Source organism: Entelurus aequoreus, linkage group LG06 (assembly GCF_033978785.1).
Source record: "Entelurus aequoreus isolate RoL-2023_Sb linkage group LG06, RoL_Eaeq_v1.1, whole genome shotgun sequence".
NCBI lineage: Eukaryota > Metazoa > Chordata > Actinopteri > Syngnathiformes > Syngnathidae > Entelurus > Entelurus aequoreus.
The window spans coordinates 69713241-69735196 of NC_084736.1; the positions used below are offsets into that span (position 1 = coordinate 69713241).

Here is a 21956-nt window from a genome sequence, read left to right on the forward strand (position 1 = left end):
AATCGATTTTGAATCTAATCGTGGCCCCAAGAATCGATATTGAATCGAATCGTGGGACACCCAAAGATTCACAGCCCTAAAAGATACACACTAAACAAACAAAAACACCAAAAAAAATACTGGAGGTAACAAACAATATAGAAAGTCGTTACTAAAAGAATTGAAAAACATGACTAGATGTACATGTATGTGACCGACTTAGCGAAAAAGTACAAGAATAGCACACCAACAATAACCTGCACCATACTGAATCAAAATGAGAAAAAAAAAATTCATCATGGCTCCCCTTTATAAAAAAATGCTATTGAATTATATGCTTTTGGTCAGAATGTGTCTTCATTACAAGCATTACTAATTGGGCATGAGTAAACAAGTGGCTTAAGTGGTGACAGCCACAAAATAAATCTGTGCTCAAACTATGTTTATTCATGTACGTTGCGAAGAGTGTAGAGTTCTATATATGATAGAACGTCTTCTTTGACAAAGTTGAAAACTGTTCACACTATGTGTGTCTTAGAATAGTTGACTATTCGCCGATTCGATTCTGAAGAGTCTGATTCCACTATCAACCTCGCAGACCTCACCAAGCCATCCAAACTCTACCGTTTTCGAGTTTTTTTTCTTTAAGGTGAAAATGTTGCAAATGAGAGTGTGTTTTGTTCTCTTTAATGAAATTCTTTTCATAAGCTGTTTTTATTAACATTGGAGAGTCACAATATAATTCAAGTTCATTTTTTTCTACTTCCTGTAGCGGCTATATGTACATCCATGTGACATACTGACACCTAGTGACCAGTTTGTAGGACTACCTCTCATCACAATTTGTTTACCTGTGTGGATATATCCCAAATAGCTGTACCATATATATATTTGATCGTCGAATATGGGCAAAATCTAACAAATCAGATTTGACTATGAAAATCCTTAGTCCAAGATGACCTACAAAAGCCTACAAAAATGACAGCTGCTAAAAAGCTGTCACAAAACCAGCCGTAATGAAAAGTGCAAAAACTATATAAGTTAAACGGCTCTGTGTATCGGCTTGAAAACAAAATATATTGTGCATCCCTAATTTTTGGTGTCAACATTTACATTTTTATTCTGTACTTTATACCTATTTGCTCTTCTATTTCACTTTTTATGAGTTTCTTGGTAATAGTATCAGTTATTTTTAAAATGAGCAAAATACTGTAAAAGTTACATTTTGTAATTAGGGCTGTGCAATTGTCATTTTCATCAGATTAATCACACTTTTGAATTGTATTATATATATATATATATATATATATATTTGACCGTCGAATATGGGCAAAATCTAACAAATCAGATTTGACTATGAAAATCCTTAGTCCAAGATGACCTACAAAAGCCTACAAAAATGACTGCTGCTAAAAAGCTGTCACAAAATCAGCCGTAATGAAAAGTGCAAAAACTATATAAGTTAAACGGCTCTATGTAACGGCTTGAAAACTAAATATATTGTGCTTCCCTAATTTTTGGTGTCAACATTTACATTTTTATTCTGTACTTTATACCTATTTGCTCTTCTATTTCACTTTTTATGAGTTTCTTGGTAATAGTATCAGTTATTTTTAAAATGAGCAAAATACTGTAAAAGTTACATTTTGTAAATAGGGCTGTCCAATGATCAGATAAATCACACTTTTGAATATATATATATATATATATATATATATATATATATATATATATATATATATATATATATATATATATATATATATATATATATATATATATATATATATATATATATATATATTTGTAGCGGCTAAGGTAAAAGAGCTAGTACCGTAAAAAGAAATTGCATGATTAATCTAAGTGTGTACATGATTTGTGCGAGAATTTTTCGCGATTAATCAGATGAGTTAACTCTGTCATGATCAGCTTAGCAAAAGCAAAAAAATACATAAAAATAATAACAAAAGAGCACTCAAAAAGGAGTGAGGGAAAAATTGATAAGGATGCACACTTAAGGTGTCCATCCATCTATCCATTTTCTACCTCTTGTGCCTACGGGGTAATGTGGGGTGCTGGAGCCTATCCCAGGTATACCCTGGACAAGTCGCCACCTCATCGCAGGGCCAACACAGATAGACAGACAACATTCACACACTAGGGCCAATTTAGTGTTGCCAATCAACCTATGCCCAGGTGCATGTCTTTGGAGGTGGGAGGAAGCCGGAGTACCCGGAGGGAACCCACACAGTCAAACTCCACAGAGAAAGATCACGACCCCAGGATCGAACCCAGGACCTTCGTATTGTGAGGCACACGTACTAACCCCTGTTTCACCGTGCTGCGAGAAAAGGAAATCGCCCACAGAAGGTGTAGAGAATAACAATTGACACTACAACCGCAACTCCGGTACTGAGCCACAGGGAACGAGAAGCACGAGTGGAGTCAACGCATACACTCAAAAAATTGAAACATTGACTTTAATTAAATTTATTTTGTCAACAGGTTCCACATAAGTGTATTATGTTAGTTAAATAATTGACCCAACTAGATAAAATTACTTCTGTTCAACAAGAGATATTTAAGTTTATCCAATCGAATTCAGTTATGTTATATGGACATAAATAATATATATACAGGCTACATGTTTTACATTTGTCCTTTAAACATATATTTTATTTATAGAAGTAAAATAATAAATTTAAGTTCAATTTATAAAAATAGGTTTTCATCCAATTTATTTTATACTAATTAGTGTGACATAATTCTAGTTTGTCAACAGGTTCCACACAAATGAATTTCGTACACCCAACATATATTTGTCATTTCCTTTATTAAGCGATATTTATTGAACATTTTGTTGCCACTTGGTCCAAAATAAAACCCTAACAGATATTAGGGTGCAGCATGGTTCAACACCAACAGTTGCAAACTGCTTTTATGCAATCCAACAATCCAACAGGCTTGCAGTTCTCAATTTTTTGTTTTTGTAACAGCATTGTAATCTAACCATTTTTAATATTGTGGAGGGAATACCCTGAAATGTAATTATATTGACAAACATGTCAACTTGTTTTGCATCGTTACCCAACACTAACAATTATAAACTACCTTGATGCAGCATAAACAAACAAAACATCCCTGATTTGTCAATATTATTGTGTGACAATATAACAAACTTGTAGTTCTCTTTTTTTTTAAACAGCATAATAGTCAAACTATAACAAAATGTGCTGCTGTCAACCTTTAATTTAGTAGTGTGGAAGGAAAACATTTTTACAAGCATGTCAGCTCGTGTTGCAGCCACTACACGAAGTTCTTATGGTCCTCTGGTTATGAAAGAGTTTTCAATATCTACGTAAACAATAACTTCAGCTAGAAGATTTGCTATTTCTATTTCCATTCAGTTGTCAACAAATTTGGTGCTGCATGGTCTCTCACTTAACTTGTCACTTCAGCATCCAAATCAATGTTTGGTTAATTCATACAGTTTGTTCTTGAGCATTTGTACCTTGGCTGAGAGTCTGCCAGCATCCAGCTGAAGGAAGAGCTTTTGAAGTCCTTCAAAGAAGGTCTTCAGTTCCTTAGGATAACTGAGGTTCAGTGCATATATTACACCCATTAAGAGTGCACATGCAGAGGTGACGTCTCCCAGGTCATGAAGAACTTCAACACCCTCGATCACTATTCCAACATCAGCTGGAGGAGTGGTGGCATCACCTCCCTCGACTTTGATGATGTAGATGCCAAGGGTAAGTTGCTCAAGCTCCCTCTGTGCAGCTGTGCCAGCAGTATCCTTTACATAGGGGAGAAAGAAAGGACACAACCAATCTATGAAATCACAGATTTTGTAGAATTCCAAAGATTAACTTTTGCCTTTTAGGTTTCCTTTTAATGAAAATAACTAGATACTTCAGAAAGTGCTATTTGTGTACAAATAAGATAAAGCAGTGCCGAGCGATTCCAGCAAAATTTTAGAGAATGAATCTGTCACCTGAGTTATTTAATCTAATATGTATATTTCTTAGAGTTGGCTGTTGTTACAGCAAAATGGAGCACTAACGAAGCTTCACCCAGGGCACCAACGAGCCATCAACGCCAGTGGCTTTGGTACCACCCCCACAGAGGTTAAAATTTAAAATTATTTATTACAGGTAGAAACTAAACTATTAAAATTACCAACCAGGTATTCTTTGAAGAGGATGTTCGGGTCTTCGTTGAGGTAGATACAAAGCGCCCTGAGGATGCACTCCCTCTTCTTTTCAACAGTTTCATTCTAAAGAAAGAAAAAAATACAGAGATATTATTCTGACTGTTAACTTGTCAAAACTGACTCGCTGGGGCGGCTAACAGTGGTTAGAGCAGTCGCCACATGTAAAGAGGCCGAAGGTCCTCGAGGCAGCAGCCGCGGGTTCGACTCCCTTTGCTGCATGTCTCCCCCTTTCTCTCTCACCCCATCTCATATCTGTAGCGATAGCAAAACATACCTGTGTGATTGGGACCAAAATCCTTCTGATGGTAGTCCCTGCAGAGCCTCCTTTCTTCTTGAACACTTTGATGAGCTGGGCAGTGTGTTGGTCAAGCTGTGCATGGAACTTTGAGACAAGGGGACCAGTAGTGATCCTCACAAATTCTGCTTCCACCTGAAAACATAATGTCCACAAACAACATATTATTGGTACCTATTAAAGCATTTAACATTTAAAACAGAAATACTTTCACAAGAATGTACAAAAACAGGTTGTACTGTAGTATAACAGCCTTTCCTGTGTTACATTTTACACAAAATGATTAACATTCCCATGTGACTGGAAGCCATTACAACTCTCTCTCCCCTGCCCTCCATGTCTGTCACTATGTAATATAGCAGAATTGCAAAAAATAAATAAATTGAAATTGTTGACTATAGCCGATTTAAAAAGCATTTCATACCTCTGCGACAGTGAAGAGTCCTGGCCATCTGATCTTGAACTCCATGATCATGGGCTTGTCTCTGACGACCTCTTGCCTTCTGCGAAGGTCTTATCCATCTTTTCTTTGACAACTTTATCATTATGTCTCTTCTTGACCTCAGATAACAACGCCAATCTTTCCCCTTCAAGGCTGTCCTGGGTCTCTCCAGCAGGAAAGGGGGGGGAAAAATTGACTTCGACTTTCCTTGGTTTTTTGACATCATAGGCGGGCTGACATCTATCTGCAGGTTTGTGCTTGAGGGAATTGATGCTCAGTTCTGGGCACCCCAAGTTTCTAAGTTTTGTCCTGTAGTTTGCCATCTTATACTTGAGGCTTATTTTCCAGCCGTAGAAACCACAGAAGGATCTCTGTTCTCTCAAACATGGATGTGCTTTGATTAAAGCTTCAGCAACAGATTCAATTTCCAAGTTTGAGGGATATGCCTTGAACTTGATGATTTCCTGAGCCAGACTTTCCAAGATGTCTGATTTAAGTTTATGACCGGGGGTCAGAAGAACTCCATTTGATACAAAGTCCAGGTTTGCACTTCGAAGTTGCATCTCCACGTCATATGAAAACTTTGGAATTTGGAATTCTGTGGGCCAATGTGATCGAGAAGATTCTGAATCAGAGGAGAGTTTTAATGTGTCAGAAGATGACAAGGATGCTTCTTCCCCACTCTGGTTCATGCTGCCTTGGCTGAGGTCTAGAGCATCTGACAAGCGGATGATTTTCACTGTGCTCTTGTCTTGAATGTCGCAAATTTTGTTAAGGTTGACAAATTCGTTATCAAAGTCACTGTCCATGTACTGGAGTCTAATGTCCTCCTCTATATCAAACTGACGTTTGATCTCATTTGCAAGATCCTCAACAGACATTGGCATGCCTGATTCTATGGTCAGTTTTTCAGCATTGTTGGAACCAAGGATAATCCGTAGTTTTACTGGTGCAGCCATCATCCAAATGAGTCAGTCTAGAGAAGATGAAAACAAAAGTATGAAGTCATTAAATATGTATACATTAAAAGCATTCAAATGAGAAAGAAACCAACTGACTTTGGTCATATGTAAAACGAACTGGACACTGAAGCAAACATTGAGCAATCCACAGACAGAAGCCAGTGGCAATGATAGTAGCATGGGAAACAAACGTGTCATACCATGGTTAACCGTGCTCAAATTAGTTGATTTAGGTTGGAATAGGCAATATGACATTTTTGACCAAATACCTCAATATCGATATTGTGATGATATAGTGGGGATGACTATGGATGACTATGGTGCTTCTAGAAAATATTTACACAACTAGATTTTTGATAATAATCATAATTTATATGTGGGTAAAAGCAAATAATTGCTAGTTCAGAAAATGTCATCACTTTAATGTAATGGACACACTTTGAAAGAATGTAGCCTTTAAACCTAGGAAGAGACTATACTTATGCCATATTCTGATAGCTTGACCGTATGTGCGCGTCACGTACGTAACTTTTTAAAAATATATAAGCTTTATGAACCTTGGGTTAGGTGAATGGTCTTTTGGGCTGAGTGATTGTGTGTGTTGATCAGGTGTTTGAATTGTATTGGCGTGTTCTATGGAGCTAGGAGCTAGCAGAGGAGCTAGGAGCTAGCATAACAAACACGTAGGTGTTTTTATGCAGGATTAATTTGTGGCATATTAAATATAAGCCTAGTTGTGTTGTGGCTAATAGAGTATATATATATGTCTTGTGTTTATTTACTGTTGTAGTCATTCCCAGCTGAATATCAGGTCACCCCCGGCTCTCACAGCATCTTCCCTATCTGAATAGCTTCAACTCCCCACTAGTCCTTCACTTGCACTTTACTCATCCACAAATCTTTCATCCTCGCTCAAATTAATGGGGAAATTGTCGCTTTCTCGGTCCGAATCTCTCTCACTTCATGCGGCCATCATTGTAAACAATAGGGAACTTTGCGTATATGTTCAATTGACCACGTCACGCTACTTCCGGTAGGGGCAAGCCTTTTTTTTATCAGATACCAAAAGTTGCGATCTTTATCGTCGTTGTTCTATACTAAATCCTTTCAGCAAAAATATGGCAATATCGCGAAATGATCAAGTATGACACATAGAATAGATCTGCTATCCCCGTTTAAATAAAAAAATTCATTTCAGTAGGCCTTTAACTTCGGCTAGCGCTAGCGGTTAGCATTCGCGGCTAACACCCGCTTCCCAGCTCACCACAACGGCTCTACTGCTCGTTAAACATAACCAGATGCTCCCGTTGTTGGTGACATTTACCCTTGACAAATGCCACTGGTGCTTTATTTTAGTAGCTAACCTACCTGCCTGGGGGTCGGCGGGGTAAAAGCAGACCGAAGGTAGTGTAGTTTTATCATGCACTGGCTACTGCTCTCTGAAGCACAAACACAACGGAAATATAGAAGTGTTATATCACAAACACACAATTAAATCATGCTCAATATGTAAATAATACAATAAGTATTGATGAAAAATGCCCTCCTACCTCTCAAGCCAGAAACGCAGACAAATGGTGACGACCGTTGGCAAGTTCACCGGCAAAAACAAGAAAGTTGATTCAGAGTTTGCGCACGTGTACTGTGAAGCATTTGAATTTTCTTCTTACTGCCACCTTCTGGATGTAATAAGTATTTCAATCATAATTCACTTCAATTAAATGTTTTGTGATCAACCAACGCATAATTATTTTGTACAAATAACCAAAGACACAATTACTTGGACTTTATTAGAAAACAATATTTTAACATAACAAAGACATGTATTTTAAGTAAACTGAAAACATAAAAATTATATATAGTGCACAACACACCTCATTCACTTTTTTGAGTGTAGGAGATAAAAACGACTGGAAGGGTAAAACATCAGGAATCGACTGGCGCCGAGTGAAGGGACTGGAGCGCTTAAGTAGTCAGTTGGGAATGAGTATCAGGTGTGCGCGCAGGTGGCTACACCTCTTGACCCAGAAACCAGGCAGTGCAACAAAATGAAGATAGCCGGAAGCCAGATCATGACAAACCTGTTAATTTTGACAGCCCTAGTTATAATGAGGCAGCACGGTGGAACAGGGCTTAGTGCGTGTGCCTCACAATACAAAGGTCCTGGGTTTGATCCTGGGCTCGGGATCTTTCTGTGTGGAGTTTGCATGTTCTCCCTGTGACTGCGTGGGTTCCCTCCGGGTACGCCTGCTTCCTCCCACTTCCAAAGACATGCACCTGGGGATAGGTTGATTGGCAACACTAGTGTGTGAATGTGAATGTGAATGTGAATGTGAATGTTGTCCGTCTATCTGTGTTGCCTTCCGCCCAAATGCAGCTGGGATAGGCTCTAGCACCCCCCGCGATCCTGAAAGGGACAAGCGGTAGAAAATGGATGGATGGATAGTTATAATGAATATGCCTTTTACTCCATTACATACAGTACATACTTACAGACTGCAGTGTTTTAGGTTCTTGTATTGTTTGTAGAGGCTTTTATAGGCGGAATAGATCGTATCTCCAATACCTGCATTGTTTGCTGCCTCTTACAAGCAGTTTTTCAATATCTAAAACGCACATGAAAGGGAAAGATGTGTGTTCTTATCTTACACGGGGACGGTGTGGCAAAGTTGGGAGGGTGGCCGTGCCAGCAATCTGAGGGTTACTGGTTCAATCCCCACCTTCTACCATCCTAGTCACGTCCGTTGTGTCCTTGAGCAAGACACTTCACCCTTGCTCCTGATGGGTCCTGGTTAGCGCCTTGCATGGCAGCTCCCGCCATCAGTGTGTGAAAGGGTGAATGTGGAAATAGTGTCAAAGCGCTTTGAGTTCCTTAAAAAAGGTAGAAAAACGCTATACAAGTACAACCCATTTACCATTTACCATTTACATAAGGATTGCAGATGATGGGCAAAATACTACAAAAAAGTGCAGTTTCCCTTTGACAGACCACTTCCGCTGTTAGATGCCGACCATAGAGTTGTTGTTTTGAGCTTTTTGTTTTGCTTTGTCACGCTTTAGAATTGTTGCAATGTAAACAAATGGACAAAATGACACTTGTAAGCTACAAAAAAAACTTCCGTGTAAACCGCCCAGTTTTGTCATCACCAGGCTTTGACAACATAAAAAGAATGTTATATATGACTTTTTGATGATATCGGGCAATCATTCTATAGACGATTACCTTTCAGCGCTTTGTGCGCGCACACACATATGCACGCACACATGCACAGATTGAGAGGCAGGGACAGAGACATCACCCAAGCCTTCACAGAACATCATCCTGTGCACGGGACAAAAGAGGCAGGCTGACAGATGAGGCGTGCGTCTGGGGGCAGGGAAGTTATGTGTTGCTGCTGCTGCTGTGCTGTGCTGTGTGTGTGTATTTTTGTTCTACTTATGCATATGTGTATACATGCATGTCTGAGTGTGTGCACCTATATGTGTTTGTGTGTGTTGCTGGGGAGGGGGGGGGCTGGAGGGGTGGTCTCATGGGGCAGCTCTGTGTCTGTCCCATCTGCCACCCCACTCTACTGACACCCAAGGGAATGGCATAAGGGGTAGGAGATTCATTTTAGAAAAAGGAATTGGGGTCCAATGGCCTAATGGGCAACAATGCAGGTTTTACTGACCGACTCAAGTCAAAGGACACTGGCTGTGCGTGGAAGCCAATCTTTTTGACAAAACAGTGGGCTGCCCCTGTCAAGCTTAGCCCCACAGCGCCTAATAAGGCATGGCTCAAATGAGAAAGGGGTGCAGCGAATTTTTACTCCCACCCATTGCATACACCCGGGGCTAATGTCAGCCTAATGCATGGCCATGCTGTGGCCGGAGGGCTAATTGGGTATATAAACACAAACATCTCCCTTGAGAGTAAAACTGGGGATGGGTGTTTTTTGTTGTTGTTTTTTTGTATTGAGAAGGTGACAGACAGTACAGTACGCTCAACTCATCAATACATGTGCAGTGTCAATAATAAAACATGATATAGTCTATGTTCTCATTAGAGCAGATGCTGGGTTTCCACTCAAATGTGTAACGCCTCCGTAGCAGGTGGCGGCTCGTCTCGTCTTTATCCAAACTGTGATCAGAAGGCAGTAAACGGCTCTGACGCAGCCACGACAACGGCAACCGTGAGGATGAGCATATGCTCCTGCACCGCTGGGCATGGAGGAGCAATCGCTGAGATGAACGCCGAGGCGTCAGGAACAAAGCGGACTTTAACTTGTCAAATTAACGGCGTATCAAAGATGAGAATAGTCAGGGAGGAAGCTGCAGCTACTTGAGCGGGGGGGGGGGGGGGGGGGTCACATGGCTGCCTGGTGGTTTAGCTCCATATGTCTAATGTTGATCCATAAATATACCCTGAAAAGACCCCCAATCATAGGTGTTACCCTGCCCCCAACTGCTTTGAGCGCTATGCTAATGAAACACTTGCTGTATCCTGGCATTACATTAATTACCCGATCAAAATAGAGTGGGTAATTAACTGGCCTTCTTTACCAGGGCTAATTACATTAGTGAAGAAGGGGCCATTTCGCGAGAACAAAAAACCCAGAGAGGCACCAAAAGTAGGGATGTAGCAGTGCCAGAGATTTATAGAAAAATAAAATAATAAGAAAAAAGGAAACCGTACGGCACATGCATTTTTATAGATAGGAAAAAGAAGTGGAGGAGGAGGCCGTGTTGGAGGAAGACTCATGTGGTTCTCACTCAGGGGCCCCCAGAGGCTGGGTCCTCGGAGACATGCAAGCTTATTGGAGAGGAGAGAGGGAAAAAGATGGGGGATGGACGGGGGTGTTGTTGTTTATCTTGACATGCTCTACCCAGTCTTCAACACTCTCAATTAAGATGCTGCGGCTCGTCAGTTAAGTATACAAAACATGTATACAAAATAGTGTAACACGCTGCTCAAACACACTGGTGACTAGTGCAAAAAGTAGATCTGTGCATATTTGCGATCGTGTAAATACCTCTAAACATTCCATTTGACAAATAAGACGCCAACACATTTGCTTCATTGTTTTATTTGGAGCACAAAATATAATTACACCTTAAGATCATATACAAATCACATTTGCACCATGTTTGTACCATTTCAAAGAAGGACGGGTTCAAAAGCAGAATATTAAAATTGCTAATATATATATTTTCAAAATAAATAAAGTCAACCAAAGTCTAAAAAACAAATCGTATAAATGTACTTGATTCTTGTGTTCTTTGTTTTCTCATCCTGAGAGCGATGTTTTTGTTGTGGTGTAATATCAAAGTAAACATAGACTTACTATGCTGTACCCTTCTATTGAGCATAATTGTGCTTTTGTGTATTGTACTGCATAGTGACTAACCTGTGCTCTGCAGACGCGTGTTTAACGAAGCTAAAAATCTTTTTTTTTTTTTTATTATATCGTGTCAGATTTGCAATGCTGGATGACCTAATTACAGTGTATTGGTTCAACAAAGCATGCGTTACACATGTAATAAGGCTAACTAACATTTTCCTTTACACAAGGACAATAACCTTCTTCAGTGGTGTTACTCATGATGCAAACACCTTGCAAAGTGGGGATGTTTTATTCCAAATTCGATGAAATCCACACATAATAGTTGTTTAATGAACTTAATCAAGAGTAAAAAAAAAGAAAAAAAAGAGCACTTTTATAAAACATGTTTATATTATTCCCTAAGCTAGCTATAATAAGTTAAATTGCTTGTACTTAAATAAATCAATATATGAATTCCTTTAGTAAATCACCCTTGAGACAAAGAACTCTCCCTTGTAAAATCTTAAAGATCAGAACAAAAAATAAAGGGGTCTATTTTCTGGAATGTAAATTGTCTTCAAAAAGTCTACTACAAAAAACATGTCGCTAACTCACAGACAGTGTACACACATGCTGTTTTAAAGTGTCCATACACAGACAAATAGAACCCTGCTTATCAGAGCCGTCCAACGATCAGTGCTCCTGTGTACGTCCTCGGTTTGGGCAGGTGCTGGGGCCATGGAAAGTATGGCCAGAGGTAAACACGGAGCTTTAGAAGCTTGCGGTTGGATTCGGAGCGGTTTTCTTTCCGTGGTTGACACAGTGCGGTATGGTCCAGTCTGTTCAGCTAAAAGTCGGTTGGCGTAATCGCCTCTGCCTCTGGGGACTCATGTCTTGTCTTTGGATAGTTTCATCCGCCTGGGTGACAGGGGGACTAAGAAATGGCTGGATGGGCTCAGGGAGCAGAGTTTGCTATTGATCAATTGTCCTTCGTGCCAAAGGAGGGGATTAAGTGAAGCACTGGTGTGGGGTAGGTTTGCTACATCGGGTGGACAACCAGGCCTGTCATCGCTGGAGAGAAAAAAATATGCAAAATCTATGATTCTAATCTTGCATTAACGTACTGCACACTTTCTGTGTCTCGTTCAATCAAAGATTTTGTGAGTGTGTGTGTGGTTAGAAGAAGGGGTTAGACTGCATTCGTAAGTTCAGAGAGCGGGGTCAGATAGTGAGTCGGATGGCTACCTCTGAAGCTGTTGCCCCCTGAGGCGGGGCAGGCAGGGGAAGGGGAGCCCTGTGGCCTGAGCACGGGTGCAAAAGCACTCTTCTGTTTAGCAGCGGATGGGAAAGAGGAGAACGGCAAGAGGGATGAAGAGCTGGAGCTTCCTGGTATGGTCGGACTGGAGGGCATTACTGTGGAGAGGAAACATGAGGTCAGTCTCAGGCCTTGACATCACATCGGCCATGTTGGAAAAGAAGTTACTGTCGGGCGATATGGTGAATAAAGTTTGACTGATTTATCTTTTATTTTGAAAAAATTGCATAAAATGACTAATCATCCATTCAGTACATGTTACCTCTCTAGGGATTACTTAATTTCATATATATAGAGCAGCTAAAGGGCGAAAAAGTCCTCAGGGAGTTTAAAGTAGGGGATGGGTACCGTTCACATTTGAACTGATTCGGTACTAATTCCCTGTAACTGGGAATTGATACTGGTATTCAGCGGTACCAATTTTCGATATGTTTGTGTGTGGTACGAAGTATTAATTGTTTTTTTAAGATAAATCCTAATTATTTATTGCATCATTTAAAAATGAGCTGATTAGGAGTTTAGAGTAGGGGATGGGTACCGTTCACATTTGAACAGATTCGGTACTAATTTCCCATACCTGGGAATTGATACTGGTATTCAACGGTACCAATTTTCGATACTTTTGTGTGTGGTAGTAAGTATTAATTGTTTTTTGAAGATAAAAGTTCATTTTTTTTGCAACATTTAAAAATGAGCTGATTAGGATAACTTCTGTCCAGTTGGTATAGCTTTCTCAGTTGCAAGTATGACATTAAGTTGCTATTACAGTTTCAGGTCCAAGACATTAGATGGCAGTGGTGTTAAGTTTATGGTAGTTGGTTTTTTTTTGCACCATAAAAAGTGTTGATACTGTAAGTATTGTACTTATTACGCACCAGCTGTTTGATTGTAACGTGCATCCATACTTGCCAACCTTAGACCTCCGATTCCGGGAGGTGGGGGTGGGGCGTGGTTAAGAGGGGAGGAGTATATTTACAGCTAGAATTCACCAACTCGAGTATTTCATATATATTTCATATATATATATATATATATATATATATATATATATATATATATATATATATGAAATACTTGACTTTCAGTGAATTCTAGCTATGTATATATATATATATATATATATATATATATATATATATATATATATATATATATATATATATATATATATATATATATATATATATATATATATATATATATATATATTTATTTATTTTATTATACATATAAATAAAAGAAATACTTGAATTTCAGTGATCCGGAGGCTATCCAGTAGATGGCAGTATTGTCCTGTTTAAGAGTGTCACAACATTGCTGTTTACGGCAGACGAACTGCTTTACGGTAGACGAAAACATGACTGCTGTTGTTGTGAAACTGCCTAACAATAAACCCACATAACAAACCAAGAACTCGCCCTCGATCATTCTACAGTTATAACGTGATTGGGCAGGCACGCTGTTTATATCGTGGGAAAGCGGATGTGAAAACAGACTGTCGCCGCTGTCCCCACTCAGGTCCGCATGGAGCTGGAGGGGGCGTGGCCTCCAGCTCCGGCTGAATTCCGGGAGATTTTCGGGAGAAAATTTCTTCCGGGAGGTTTTCGGGAGAGGCGCTGAATCCCGGGAGTCTCCCGGAAAATCCGGGAGGGTTTGCAAGTATGCGTGCATCTGAGTCGTAGTTTTCATCAACAAATTTAGAGTTAAGGAAATCGCCATGTAAAATTGCTAATGCCAATCAGTAGCATGCCAATAGCAAAGGCAATGTATATTAGCATCAAGCTAGCCCATTTTTCAAAAAGTGGAACCTTACTTTACGTGTTTTGAGTCAATTGCTTTGTTGGCTTTGAAAATTGCAACATTACTAGGGTAGTTTGGCTGAATCCGCTCTCAGTGAGCACCAAGTGCCGAAGTGCATAAAACAAAAAAATTTACTTTGACAAAAATAGCTAACTTGTCATATCTATTGAAACCATTTTAAAGCCCATTTGATTTAATTATGTAAGTTTATTTTATTTTGAAAGATTTACATAAAATGTGTTACCATCCATACAGTAAATGTTAAAGGGCTGGAGCAGTATGTACATAAGATTAGTAATAAAACTTATTTTGATGCATTGTTTTATTTTTTGATATGTCAGATTACAAACATTATAGCAGTGTTGTACACTGGGGACACACAAGTCCCCATTAACTACCATTATAACTACTCTTTTAACTGTACAGTCATTACACAATATAATCATGCATTTTCTAATTTCAGGATTTCACTGGATGAAAATAGAACAATTTGTCATAATTACTGTTTCAGATGGGAAAGTTATTCTCAAAGGGCTTTGGCGCGGTGGTGGCTTGTTCACATTTGTATGTTTGCTATTTTTATTTAGGACTGAAATGATGAAGAGATTTGAGCAGAAAAAGTACAAAAAAATATGAATCCAAAAATGTTTTAAACACTCACTCCCTGAGGCCGTTTTCAGCTGGACTAAAATTATTTCCCAGTGTATTATTGCTATGTGAAAGAATTTGAAATAAAGATATTAAAAATGAACGTGAAAAAAAAACAATAACTTACTGTAAGGCGATCCGGTGGGGGACGCACTGCTGAAGCCAGGAGAGCCAGGAACTCCTAGACTTGTCATGGGAACGGTTCCGTAGCCTCCAGTCATACCACCGCCGCCATAGCTTGACTGTTGAGGGGTGGAAGCTGAGGGGTAACCTCTTGGAGATAAGCTGCTAGAGTTGCGAATGTATCCTGGAGAAAATATCAAAATTATGGGTCAAATTTGAATCTTAATATCAGAGCAGGACTGTCTAACTCTTTTTCATCGTGGGCCTCTACGCAGTTATGGCCGCCCTAAGAGAGCCGCTTGTAGCAGTGGATAACAAATTAATATACATTTATAAGGATTCCCCTCATGATATTATTACACAATTGTCTATGCTTTTGATTATTCTATATTTTTATGTACATTGTAAAAAATTTTTTTGCAGATTATACAGTAAAAAAACTGGCAGCTTACAGTAAAATTGACGGAGATTTTTTTCCAGCATATTACTGTAAATGGAAAACAGTACTGCTGTTTTTTTTACCGTATAAAAAATTGGCTGCTCATTAGCCAGAAATGTACCATAAAATTGACGGTGTTTTTTATAACAAATTACTGCAAATGTAAAAATAAGTACTGCTCTTTGAAACGGTAAAAAAACCTGGCAGCTTATTGACTGTAAAATGTTTTTTGTTGTTGTTGTTTTTTACAGAATATTACTGTGGATGGAAAAATAGTACCGCTCTTTTTTTTTACGGTAAAATTCTAGTGACTGAGCTGCCAGTTTCTTACTGTAAAATCTGTTGTAATTTTTACAGTGTACAATTTCATGAATATGTTGCTTTGAAGTCATAAGTCAAGCAGATATACAGTATAAGTGATTAATTATTTGTTAATCTAACAAAATCTGTTTGAAATGTATGATAACATAATATTTGTTGCATTATTAGGTATTAAAGTTTAGAAGATATGCAATTGCATGCAGTACATGTATTTTTTCTGTCAAATTAAAAGGAGAAATTACATTTAGTAAAAATTTAAAAAAAGTATGTTACTGACATATTCCTGCATTTGTGGGCCATATAAAGTGATGCGGCGGGCCAGATCTGGCCCCCGGGCCTTGAGTTTGACACCTGTGTATTACAGTGTAAACCTGTACTCTGATTACAAGGTGTTTCGTTTACCTTGGCTGCTCTGTATTGGCTCCCCAATACTGACACCTAATTGGGAAGGGTAGGACCCCAACCCCATGACGCTGCCATGGGCTGGTGAGCTGGGCAGTGCTTGCAGCTGACTGTGAGGGCGGGGAACACTGTAGAGGGCCTCTGCAATGTCCGCTGCTCGTTTTAGCAACATGTCCTACAGGGGATACAGTGATGCCACAGTATTTACCAACAAATCATACATGTGATGTTTTTTCTAAAAGTTTGTGTTTTTCTGCTACAATAGACTAACCCTAACTCTAACCCTTAACCCTCTGAGGCATACATAATTTAACAGCAGTTAAGTGCCGCCAGGACGAAAAAGTCCTCAGGGAGTTGAGCGTGTATAATACATTTGGATTCTTTTTTTTGTTTTTGTTTACTCAAATATATATCAAAATACAGACAAATTAAATATCTGTCATGCCATGTTATTTTTATTTTGACCCTTTGAATGTCCATTTGAACTATTGATGGCAGTTATTATAATTTTTTTTTACAAGTTTACCACTTGCAACTTTGCTATATAAATAAAGTTTGATTGATTGTTTTTTTTTATATTTGGAAAAATCTGCATACAAAGAGTTATCATCCATATCTTTGGCTATGTTTAAGACCCTTCTTAAAACCCATTTTTATTCACTGGCTTTTAACCCAGCATGAGATTTTAAACTGTTTTTAGCTTTTTAACTTTTTTAACTGTTTTTAACTTTTAAACTGTTTTTTGTCTAACAAACTGTTCTTAGGGTAATTTATATTTGCTTTTTCAATGTGTATTTTTATTTCTGTTTTAAATGTTATTTTTTAGTCTGTCCTTTGCCTCTATTTCTTTGTGGTGTACAGACCTTTGTTTTTCAACTGTGCTTGTTTTTAAAGGGCTTTTTAAATAAAGTTGGTATGGTATGGTATGGTATGGTATCCATACAGTAAATGTTAAAGTGCTGTGGTACTGGGGTAAAGATCAGGCTTAAATATACATACGATTAGTAATCAAACTATATTTGATGCATTATTTGTATTTTTTGCTTTGTCAGATTACAAACCTAATAGCAGTTTAGCATCATTGGTCAAAAAAGTCCCCAATGATAACTAAAATTTTTAACGGTACAGTCATTACACAATACAATCATGTATTTTCTAGTTGTTGGAGAGAAATAGTACAATTTGTCATATCTACTGTTTGAAAATACATGAAACAATTTGGTCAAGTGCTTTTCACAGGGCTTTGATTTACATGTTTGCTATTTTTATATAGGACTGAAGTTGATAAAGAGATTTAAGCAAAAAAAGTAGAAAAAGATTATGAATCCAAAAATGTTTTATAACCCCTTCAACTTTTTCGTCTTGGGGGCACTTAACTGGGCAAACATCAATTCCAAGATTATCCTTGTTATATAAAAGAATTTGAAAGAAAAATATTTTAACTGGGCAAACATCAATTCCAAGATTATCCTTGTTATATAAAAGAATTTGAAAGAAAAATATTTAAATTGGACTTGAAAAAAAGCCTGCTAGGAAAAAATAATTACATTTAAGGTCTCACAACCAAAGTTATGGACAAAAATAGAGCAAAAATAGAGCAAAAATTGACCTGAAAGGACAAAGAAGTTCCTAATATACTCAAGGGTTAACCCTATATCCCTCCCTAAAGCCCTTTAAAAGTAATTGGCCCAAAGTACCTGATTACTATGTGGATTCCCATACAGAGCCTCCACAAGATCTGCTGCTCTCTTAAGCAGAATTTCCTACAAAGCACATCATTTATTCCATTTCAGATTTCAGCAAGAAAACTTGTAAATAGTATGTATTTTTTGTTGTTTCTTTTTCATGTTTTTTTTTTTTTTTTTTTAAAGAAAAAAAAAGTATGTTTGGATATATGGGTCTCACCTTCGCGATTCTTTCTGGGTCACCAGGATGTCGTGGAATTACTTTTTGGAGACGCTGGAAACCATAATCTATAGTCGGTTCATTCAGGGCTAGAACACACAGACATATTACACATTAAACCACTTACACTGCAACAAAGAGCTGACAAAATACAAGAAAAAAGAAACGACAAGTAAAATTATCTGTCCATGCAGCTAATTAATTTTACTTGATAAGACATCCTAAATTAGGATTTGTATATCTACAAATTAGCAAGACTTTTTAGATAGAAATGCGTATTTTATTCTGAAAACAAGCATTATTCAACTTGCAATTCGCTCGGAATGTTGCAGAATCTTTTTTTTTCTATGTGACGAAAACCAACATATGTTATTTGGATAGTTATTTTCTCAATTTCAACATTTTAAAACTAGAATAGACAAAATATAATTATTCATGTTAGTATTAAGATTATGAGGTCAAGTCAATGACTAAAAATTGTCATGATCCGTGGTCCGGATCATGTTTTTGTATTTTCTGTTAGTTTTGGACTCCTTTAGTTCCTGTTTGTGACACCTGAGTTTGGTTTGGTTGCCATGGCTGCTTATTGTTTTCACCTGCCTCTGGTGTTCGGGACGCTCACCTGTCTCTAATCAGAGGCATTATTTAAGCCTGCCTTTGCCAGTCAGTCGGCCTGGCGTCATTGTTCGCTTCATGTCTGGTTTCAAGTGTATGCTAAGGGTTTGCTTATGTTAAAAAAAAAAAAGTTAAAGTACCAATGATTGTCACACACACACTAGGTGTGGTGAAATTTGTCCTCTGCATTTGACCCATCCCCTTGATCACCCCCTGGGAGGTGAGGGGAGCAGTGGGCAGCAGCGGTGCCGCGCCCGGGAATCATTTTTGGTGATTTAACCCCCAATTCCAACCCTTGATGCTGAGTGCCAAGCAGGGAGGTAATGGGTCCCATTTTTATAGTCTTTGGTATGACTCGGCCGGGGTTTGAACTCACAACCTACCGATCTCAGGGCGGACACTCTAACCGCTATGCTACAGTCATGTAAGTTTTGTTGTACTACTTTGAGTTTCAAGAATAAACCATGCTCCTACCTACAAGTCCTGTCCGGAGAGGTCCGTTTGCACCCCGGGGGTAGGAACCTCGCAGTAAGCTGCGACCCCCCCCCGTCGTGACAAAAATAAGTAAATAGCTCTTAAAACTAGGGAAATTTCTTGGAATAAAATGTTTAATCTTGGCAGGTGGCAAATAATTTGCAGTGTTCACTCTTTTAAGTCCGACCTCTCTGCAGTCACAACAAGTGTGCCCCAGGGATCTATCCTGGGCGCCCTTCTCTTCATCTCTTATATTCTCCCCCTTGGCCTTGTCTTTCGCAAATTCAACATTCACTTCTGCGACGCTGATGACACCCATCACTACTTCTCCACCAAAAATGACACACTTCCACCAACTCCGCCCCTATCGCCCGGCCCTCGCTGCCTCCACCCTTGTTCACAGTGTGGTCACCTCCCACAAGTTTCCACTGGTCCATAACTCTGCTGCCCGGATCATAACCAAAACCCCTGGAGTCCATCACGTCACGCCTGTCCTGCAGAAACTTCAGGCCAGGGTGGTGTCAAACTCATTTTAGATCAGGGGCCACATGAAGAAAAATCTACTCTCGAGTGGGCCGAACTGGTAAAATCATAGCACGATAACTTAAAAATAAAGACAACTTCAGATTGTTTTCTTTGTTTACAAATAGAACAATCACATTCGGAAAATGTACAAATCATAATGTTGTTTTTTTTTTTTTTTTACACTTACATGTTGCAGTTAATACTATTTTATCTTTATTTGTCATTATTTATACTTTCTGAATACATTATGTGATAATGTTCATCAGTCAACTCATTGGTGATAATTTTCAATCTATCAAGATAAAAAATATATATTAAAATCAAATTACAGGATGTTATTCATGTAGTTTGCTCATTTTCCTCGACTGGTGCACTAACATCATGTAGTTTTTTTTTTTTTTTTTACATACCGTATATTACCAAATAGTAGCCCGGGCGTTTATTTCACAAAATCGATTTTGGAGACAGGCGTTTAAAAGAAGCAGGCGGTTATTTGCACAAGGCTTTTATTTATTTTTGCATCAGGCCATTATTTGGTTACAATGGTTACTGTCCAGTATTTTTTTTTTCGTACAAAAAACTTTAAATGTAAAAGCTATTTTAAACATACAAACAAAAAAACAAGAGATCAACAAGGCCTCAACATGGCAGTAGTGCAACAATTGTCAAATAGAATACCAATACTAAAAATAAATAAACTTTTTAAATAAAGCAGCCTACCGGGAAAAATAAAATTATGGTACCAAGTACTCAAGTATAAAACCCACCATCAAAACAGAACAATAATACTGTCACTTAAATAAAATAAAGGCTACAGTACTCCAAGTTTTAAATAAAGTAGCATACAGGAAAAATAAAATTATGGTACCAAGTACTCTATAAAACCATCAAAACAATAATACTGCAGCAAACGCAATCCCAGTAGTATTTTAATCTAAATTATGCAAATAACAGCCCATGGGCGGCTATTTGGACATAGGCGGTTATTAGGAAGAGGCGGTTAATTCACAAAATGGGGTCAGACTCCGGGCGGCTATTAGGACATGGGCGGTTAATTGCCCAAGGGCGTTTATTTGGTAATATACGGTATGTAGCATCATCTACAAAGATACAAATAATTGATATTGCGACATCTAGTGGACACATTTAGAACAGCAGTTTCTTTCATTCTAAAATTTCGGCTAATTTTTATACTTACCAAACTCATCCCGCGGGCCGGATAAAACCTGGTCCGGGGCCTGATCCGGCCCACGGGCCGTACGTTTGACACCCCTGTTCTAGGCCATCCACAACTTCACCCCTCTTTATTTGTCTGACCTCCTCCACATCACTACTCCAGCACTCTCCCTCAGATCCTCCTCTGCCATCCACCTTGCTGTGCCAGCTGCCCGCCTCAGCACCACGGGGAGCAGAGCCTTCAGTCACTCTACTTCAAACTATGAAACTCTCTCCCATCTGACATCCGTAATATAGACTCTCTTCATACTCTTAAACTCGGACTCAAAACCCTCCTGCTCAAAATTCCATAGTCACTGTCTCACAGTCCAGGGGTGTCAAACTCTTTTTACTAAGGACCACGTCGCAGTTATGGCTGCCCTAAGAGGGCCGCTTGCAATCGTGAATAATTTATGAGTATTAATGTATTGGGATTCACCTCATGATATTATTATACAATTGCCTATGCATTTGATTATTACATTTGGTAACACTTTAGTATGGGGAACATGTTCACCATTAATTAGTTACTTATTAAAGCACATTAAAATGGTATCAAGTGACACATCAACAATAAAATATATCTGTCGACAAATTTGGGGACGGCGTGGCGAAGTTGGGAGAGTGGCCGTGCCAGCAATCTGAGGGTTACTGGTTCAATCCCCACCTTCTACCATCCTAGTCACGTCTGTTGTGTCCTTGAGCAAGACACTTCACCCTTGCTCCTGATGGGACTGGTTAGCGCCTTGCATGGCAGCTCCCGCCATCAGTGTGTGAATGTGTGAATGTGTGAATGGGTAAATGTGGAAAATAGTGTCAAAGCGCTTTGAGTTCCTTAAATTAAAAAAAAGGTAGAAAAGCGCTATACAAGTATGACCCATAAAGCAACAAAGACTTTATTTAGAGTTATTTGGACACTAGGGGAACATATAAGGGTTAGGGTTAGGGTTAAGTACTTATAATAAGTACGTATAATGACT

The 21956-nt window shown here is 38.7% G+C and overlaps 2 protein-coding genes across 12 annotated transcripts in view; both read right to left on the minus strand.

Annotated features, from left to right (window-relative positions):
• Positions 1-2779: 2779 nt before the first annotated feature.
• LOC133651640 (uncharacterized) lies at positions 2780-7535 on the minus strand. 6 transcript variants are annotated; one of them, XM_062049638.1, is made up of 6 exons: positions 7442-7535; positions 7260-7330; positions 4912-5905; positions 4467-4622; positions 4163-4255; positions 2780-3775 (listed from the first exon to the last, which is right to left on the minus strand). In XM_062049638.1, the coding sequence occupies exons 3-6, from the start codon at positions 4960-4962 to the stop codon at positions 3446-3448; spliced, it is 630 nt and encodes a 209-aa protein (XP_061905622.1). In that variant the 5' UTR covers positions 4963-5905; positions 7260-7330; positions 7442-7535; the 3' UTR covers positions 2780-3445. The 6 variants fall into 5 exon arrangements, 2 of the variants coding, with proteins under 2 accessions (XP_061905622.1, XP_061905620.1); XR_009826471.1 differs by having other exon boundaries at positions 7264-7330; XR_009826472.1 differs by lacking the exon at positions 7442-7535 and having other exon boundaries at positions 7260-7341.
• A 3423-nt stretch (positions 7536-10958) lies between these two features.
• ebf2 (EBF transcription factor 2) overlaps positions 10959-21956 on the minus strand; it is a 142657-nt gene continuing 131659 nt past the window's right edge. For 4 of the 6 annotated variants that reach the window (XM_062051348.1, XM_062051349.1, XM_062051346.1 and 1 more), the window contains 5 exons: positions 18148-18236; positions 17940-18005; positions 16243-16417; positions 15085-15264; positions 10959-12607 (listed from right to left, as the gene is read on the minus strand). In XM_062051348.1, coding sequence (XP_061907332.1) covers positions 12384-12607; positions 15085-15264; positions 16243-16417; positions 17940-18005; positions 18148-18236 — 734 coding nt within the window. In that variant the 3' untranslated portion in view covers positions 10959-12383. The remainder of the gene's footprint in view (positions 12608-15084; positions 15265-16242; positions 16418-17939; positions 18006-18147; positions 18237-21956) is intronic. The other 2 variants (XM_062051350.1, XM_062051347.1) reach the window with 1 other exon arrangement.